This window comes from Solea solea, chromosome 20 (assembly GCF_958295425.1).
Source record: "Solea solea chromosome 20, fSolSol10.1, whole genome shotgun sequence".
NCBI classification, from domain to species: Eukaryota; Metazoa; Chordata; class Actinopteri; order Pleuronectiformes; family Soleidae; genus Solea; species Solea solea.
Window position 1 is genome coordinate 18327345 of NC_081153.1, and position 7175 is coordinate 18334519.

Here is a 7175-nt window from a genome sequence, read left to right on the forward strand (position 1 = left end):
TAAAAAACGTTCACATACAACAATCACTTACACAATACAAATTGTAGAATAAATTCATATTGCACAGTCATATAGTAAGTAGTAGAAAATGTCCTTGAGTTGTCTATCATTGTGTATTTTGGTTGAGAGTGGGTGGCCCTGGAGGACTTGTACATGATTTTATTGACCTATATCGCCTCCATGAGGGCAAAAATGGTGATAACCGGGGTGAGAAGAGTCTTAGAGGATGTTTTTTTGTCCAAGACAAGTAGCAGGTGTCTGTGATGTCCTGGAGTGAGTGAAGAGGGCAGCCGATCATTGATGATTTTGATTTGATGTTGATGACCCTCTGTAAAAACCCTCTTGTGAGGCATAATATGTGCTGCTCTCTATTGCAGAGAGTTTGCAAGCCTCCAGCAGTCTCTCACGAAGATTGTTCTTCATCAGGAGTCAGAGGAAGTGCAGGCGCTGCTGTGGTCTTTGTGGACCAGCAGAGGTTCTCCACTTTGTGGGTTCCCGGGAATTTAAAGCTGTGCACTTTCCTGAAGTCCAGAACAGGTTCTTTTATTTTCTTTGTTGTTGAGTGACAGGTTGTTTGCAGAGCACCACAGTGTCAGGTTCTGGACCTGCAGACTCATCAGTACCTGAGATGAGTCCAACCACTGTTGTGTCATCTGTGCAGGACAGTCATGGACTCAGCTGGTGCTGAGTGTGACGGAGAAGGAGAAGTGGGGGTGGAGCTTGAGCAAGAAGGTCCATAATCCAGTTGCAGAGTTGATTGTGGAGGAGCAGCTATGTCTGGTATAATGTCATTAAGGCAGAACTGTTATTAACAAAGAGCATCCATTGTAGATCTTTCTGCTTTCAAGGTGCTCCAGTGCTGCGTGGAGCGCTATAGTGACGGTATCCTCCATGGACCTGTTCACCCTGCATGCAATTTGATAGGGGTCAAAGGTGATGGAAGGGCTGTCTTAAATGCCTCAGAAGCATATTTAAGACCGGGTATGACACATTGAAGATGTCTGTAAATACAGCAGCAAGTTCAAAATCCCAGGTTTCGAGTGTCTTTCTAAGAACTTCATCAAGGAGCAGCTTTCCTTCATTTCACCGATCTGAACACCTGTCTCACATTATGGGTATCTGCAGCAGGGAGGAGAGGTGTATGTAGGGGAAGTTTTTACTTCGAAAAATGCAAAGAAACGTTGTCCAGTGGTGGAGATGCTGCCTTTAAAGTTTGTCATTTGCTCCTTATTAATGTTAAATAACTCTGTGCTATTTTCCGTGAAGTGCTCCTCAATCTTTTGACATTTCTCATCTCTCCCTTAAAGTTGTCTCTTGCAGTTCTGTGAAGGGGCCTTTGTCGCCTGATTTGAAGGCTGTATCAAAAACTCTGAGGAGTGTGTAGACTTCTTTAGTCATCCATGGTGTCTGCTTTGCAGCTTGCAATGTAGAACAGAAGAGTCTGTGCTTTTATGGTGGGCTTTATTTTCCTCCTGAGGGGCGAGGGCTGGGACAAGGGGCAGAGATGCATACGGGATATTCCTACGGATGTTTGTTTACTTTGTTGTACAGGTGGCTAAGAGCTGTGCTAATATTATGTAATCACTATACTGCTAATATTATATAACAATCACTATTGACAGCTCTCTTTGACAAACTGATATTATGTTTGTCGTCTGAGTCATGTCAGTGTCATCCTCTAGTTTTAAGGAAATTAAACAAATGATTTTCACAAATTCAATACCTTATTTACGTCTGATCTCGTGATAAACACATGAGGACGAGATAATATTGTTTGAAAATATCAAAAGACATTTCCCATTATATCTATCTGGAAATGTACAGTACATTTTATAATCTCTATTAAACCTGCAAACATATTTACTCTACTTTGAATTTTCCTATGACAAGATGGACACAAAATGTGGGAAATCTCAAAAGCACTTTATAGTGCATTTGAAATGTTCTATCTTAACTGCAACCAACATGGGTTTGTTGTGACCCCCTTGGTTCCTACAATATGTGAAACAGACCATTTTTTTTAACAATAAACTATGAAATATATATTTGTATAACGTGATACTGATCCGTTTTTATTATTGTGACAGAATCAACATGGGTTAGATTCTACATGTTGTTTCTCTCTCAATGAAAACATGGACCCTCTGGGAGCCTCATGTTTTGTCCACTTAGTTAAATGAAGATGACTCAGTTTTGACAGCGCAGCATTAATCAACTTTCCCACGCTTCCGCCTAGTCCGAGCTAATCTCATTTAGTAATTTGCTGCAGATGTTCTTTCCACTATCAATGATTTATAATGAAGACAATGATCCTGTGCTGCTCGAGACGATCCTGAAACAACAACACGACACATTTACATAAGAAGAATCAATGCCTTCGCCGCACGTTGATTTGTCAGAATGACAAATTTATTTGTGAGACTGTTGAAGTTGTGCCATCGTACCAGCCAGGTCAGAATAACACTCGCTGTTTACGTCTGATGTGTGTGGTTGCATCTGCAGTTGGTTTGATCTCTGACCCCAGTGACCCACCACCCAGCCTGGCCCACTAGGAATCGACCCCATCGTCCTGATTAGCCATTCAGGGTCAGGTTGGCATCCGTAATGTTGTATTAATTCCCTCCCTCTTTTCTTCCCTTTGCCTCCCACTTCTCTTTTCATCTCTGATTCTGCATCAGTCCTCTTTCGCCGTCTTTGGCATTTTACGACAGTTTTAAGGTTTTCTGGCGGCTCGTCACTGGGTATCTGACACTCAAACAGTCGCGGGTAGGTGTGCTCAAACCCTTTGTTCAGGTCCTTCACATTTGGTCCCGTGACCACGATCGCGCCAGTTGAGTACACTTGCAAAGTTGCTTTGGGATTTTTGATCTTGTATATCGCAGCAGGGAAGAGCTCTGGCTCATAAGTGGCAAAGGGCTTATTTTCCATAGTGAAGCGTATGAGGTTGATTCTGAAAGGCACCGAGGACACCGCCAGCACATTCACGACCCTAAAGCCTGAAAACGTCACCTTGAAGCCGAGTTTTTGCAGACAGCGTGCTACCCTGCGAGCACCCATTTTTGCCTCCGCCTCACTCTTGGCTCCAGCACAGACTACACCACCTGAGGATGAAATTGTGGCTGTTATCAGGGGCTTACGGAGTTTCATGACCACTTTTCCTCCTTTAGGCTGATGGATGACATTGCGTCCCCTCAGTGCAATAGTGTGTAGGTCAAGGTGGCACCCAGTCTTGAAGGTCGACACCACATTGGCAATTGTGATATTGTTATCATTACTAGCATCATGATCATTTTTACTAGTATTATTATTGCTGGGGTCCATGAAGAAGTTTGTGTTTTCTCTGTAAAGTGAAGAAGAGTTTCTTGACAGTTTCTCTTCGTCTAACAGAACATTTTATAAACATTAACGAGTACTTTCTTTGATCTTATGATCCCTTTCAAACTTAATGGCGTCTCGGTGACGCGCCGTGGCGACAGCCAATCAGCGTTGACGTATTACCCTCTAACGTCGTGGCGTCACTTCCGGATTTGGCGTACCGACGCTGTGCGGAATGTCGGACAGTAAAACACTTTTATTTCGGGTTCTGTGTATTTGTACAAGTGCGAAACTAAGTTTATTTACAGAGACAAGATAATGAAGGACCTGACAACAGCAACTGTGTCCCAATTCAGGCGCTGCGTCCTCCCGTAAACTGAGGAGTTTGCCGCCGTCCAGCGCACGTCACGTCGTTGTTGAATGTTTACAGCATAGTTTATGCTCATAAACTAGCTTTAACCTGTACTAAAGACTTGTTTAGTGTCTTCGCAAATTAAACATTGTGAATATTATATTTCCACTGCTCAAATATGTGCTGTAACTTATTTGAAAACACTTTTGATTTGTAAATGCAGTTTCATCACATCATTTTACTTGCTGACTCAGTGACTATGACAGACTTTGTCAACTTTATTGATAATAGATATTGTTTTTGCTTGTTTGTTTTTTTAAATAATTAAAAAAAAAGCTTTCTCATGTTTTAGCTTCTAAAATGTGAATATTTTCTGGTTTCTTTGCTCCATTTGACAAAGAAATTACAACAATCTAAATTTTATGCTCCAAACAAACACTCAATTAACAGAGAAAATAACAACAGATTAAAGGATTTTGAAAATAAACAGCTCTAATCTGCAGCATAGTAACAGTAAAATCAACAGTGGGCTACAGTGATTTATCTATTTATTCATGTCATATACAATTTTGACAAAATACAATTACAATTTCATTTCTTACATGCAGACACATTTAGTCATGAATTATCAGTCTACACGTGTGCTCACTATTTTACCTTTCTGTGATTGAATCTTTAAATGTCCACTGTCAATGACAGTAGCCTAGTTTGTCTATTCATGACTTTTGTTTTCACGCCAGTAATGTGTGCAAGAATTAAGAAGAGTTTTCACATGGACGTGAAGGAGGGTAGAATCCAGAAGGAAGAATAGTTAAGACAGTATCAAAACATTATGGATAGCAACTGCCACTAAACACCACTATCAATATATTAATGCATTAAATAGGTATACAATGCATAAACTTACTTAAAAGAAAGATTGTATATAATTAAGACATTCAAAATCAATGCAGCTGCAGTGTAAACAAGCTGACGGCACATTCTCACAAGGTGAACAAATCAGCCAATAAAACCAGAATAAAAAAATGTAACTCTGCAAAACAGCAGGTCACAGATACAGAGGAGCAAGAAGGGAGGGTCAAAGTTCAGCTTTCTTTTCATAGTTTCAAAATAAAAATTCCATAAAATAAGAATTGTACAGGTCCAGCTCTAACTGTTTTAATGTTTTTGAGGTTTTCCGTGGAGCCGGTGCAGGTGGCGTCCAATCTGATTATGTATACATGATGATGGGGTGGAGCCTGAATTCAGGGTGGGTGACATCTACGTCGTGGTTGTTTTTGTCCGCTGTCGGGATAATTCTGTTACGCAGCCGAGGTGGTTACAAGAACAGCTGAGGATTTCCCTCCTTTATTGAACTTCTAGGTAAGTTTTTCTTTTTGTGCATTTAAATGTTTGATAATTTCCACAGAATTCAGAATATAGAGTTAACTGTGAGCTCTTGTCTGATAAATCTCTAGGAGTTTTATTTTTTATTTAAATAAAAACAAATTACACTGCTTATAAGTGTAAATAAAGGCATTCAACTGATTTGTGTTTACATTTCATTATGAAATATAGAAACCAATTATTTCATCACCTTTTCTATATGAAAATTTTATGAAAAACAACTCATACATAGAGTTATTCAGTTGTTGCCTTTCTTGCATATAACAAAGTTATACATGTACATGGCAGAGTGGGTGTTTGTTATTTTAAAAAAATCAATTAGGTCTTATTTAGAAATGAAATTAATAGAATTATAAAAGGTTCTTATGCAAAAATGTTTTCTGTGTGTTCTCTGCTTTATCTTCCTATTCTTAAATATCTTAACATGCGCTTCCAAATGTTGTGGATGTAATCTCCAAATCTGTTTTATTCGACATCGAAATCTATACTTTTCAAACTCTTGATATCTGTGCAGATTATTAGAAATGAGAGTAGATGATGGTGAAATCAGCTGAATCAACACGTGTATTTATATCCACAGAGAAATCTGTTTCTTCGAGATGCAAATTAGATTATCTTACTCTGTGGGTAACACTTAAGCATAATTTGTTTATCTGACAAGACTAATCCACTTATTTGCCCATAAACTGTGGCGGCTATTATGTAATAATAATTTCCTCTTTCCTTTCAGGGGCAGATGACTGTCGGCTAATCGACAGACGCCCAGAATTTAACGTTTTTCATTTGTTATTGGCACAAGGGGAAGAAGAGGAGAGACATCTTGACCAGAACGTGTACGACCTCAGGAGTTTGGTTGCCAAGATGTCAAACAATGACTTCAAGAGACTTGAGTTCTTCAAAGACATATTGAGTGGTTGCCCTTCGTGTAACTACTCCCAACTGATTTTCCACAACACAAGCGAGGACAGTGGGCTGGAGGTTCTGGATGACGGATCCCCGTGGCTGCGAGTGCTCATCTCTGTGGTGTACTTTGTTGTGGCTATAGCAGGAGTGTTGGGGAACTTGTTGGTGATGTTCTTGCTCTATTCTACTCGCACCATCACCACGGGCACCATCAATTTCTTTGTGTTCAACTTAGCTCTGGCCCACTTGCTCTTCTCCATGGCGTTGCCGTTTTGGGCCCTGGACATTGCGCTGGACTACAGCTGGCCTTTTAGTTTGACCACGTGCAAGGCCGTGTCCTTACTCACTGGACTCAATGTGTTTGCAAGCTGCTTTTTCCTCACGGCTATGAGTTTGACGCGGTACTGCTATGTGGCAACCGCCCTCAAACCCGGTTCCTCCTTGTGCAGCAGGGCATGCACTTCACCTGTTGCCACAGCTTTTATCTGGGCCGCTGCTCTTATAGCAGCGGCTCCCCGAGCTGTGTTTGCAGACCTGAGCCTTGTGGGCAGCGGCAATGACACAGCGTGCCTGCTCCGTTTCCCAGATGGCACGGCCTGGCTTGGAATAAACCAGCTCCTGCGCATGGTGCTGGGATTCCTGCTGCCCTACACCATCATAATCCTCTCATACCTGCTTCTGCTGCGCTTCCTCTGCCGCCACAAACTGAAAGGCAACAACTCTCGTCGAAAGGCTGACATTTCAAAGTCGGTGGCGGTGGTGGTGCTTTCGTTCTGCGCCTGCTGGTTCCCCTACAATGTGCTCACACTGTGGGGCGTCCTCATCCAGCTCGACATCGTCGATATCAGCACCTCTTTCTACTCGGCTCAAACTTACTTCTTCCCTCTGGCCAACTGCTTGGCTTTCACCAGCAGCTGCTTCAACCCCGTCATCTACTGCCTGGTCAGGAAAGAATACCGCGTGGCTCTCCATAATGTGCTCGTCAAGTTGAGTCTGGCTATTATGCCCAAAATGCCCTACTGCATCGACGCCAAACAGGGGTCGGCGCAGTCTGGGCAACTGGCCATTCCTCTCAACAACATGCACAGCCGGTCCACCCAATCTGACACCAAGAGATACGCAGCACTGTCAGCACTTCCTACTGCACTGTCCACTCTGTAAACACCACAACACCTGTACGGCACTGATGTTTGCGTTTCATTTAGTTTGTGAGAGTTTT

The 7175-nt window shown here is 41.9% G+C and overlaps 2 protein-coding genes across 2 annotated transcripts; one reads left to right on the top strand and one right to left on the bottom strand.

The window, feature by feature from the left end:
- Window positions 1-1853: 1853 nt before the first annotated feature.
- LOC131447718 (TATA box-binding protein-like 1) lies at window positions 1854-3358 on the bottom strand. The gene has a single exon (XM_058619702.1). It carries the CDS (start codon window positions 3319-3321, stop codon window positions 2410-2412), a length of 912 nt encoding a protein of 303 aa, XP_058475685.1. The 5' UTR covers window positions 3322-3358; the 3' UTR covers window positions 1854-2409.
- A 779-nt stretch (window positions 3359-4137) lies between these two features.
- Window positions 4138-7153, top strand: LOC131447651 (relaxin-3 receptor 1-like). The gene is made up of 2 exons (XM_058619554.1): window positions 4138-5029; window positions 5784-7153. The coding sequence occupies exon 2, from the start codon at window positions 5915-5917 to the stop codon at window positions 7115-7117; it is 1203 nt and encodes a 400-aa protein (XP_058475537.1). The 5' UTR covers window positions 4138-5029; window positions 5784-5914; the 3' UTR covers window positions 7118-7153.
- The last annotated feature ends 22 nt before the right edge of the window (window positions 7154-7175 follow it).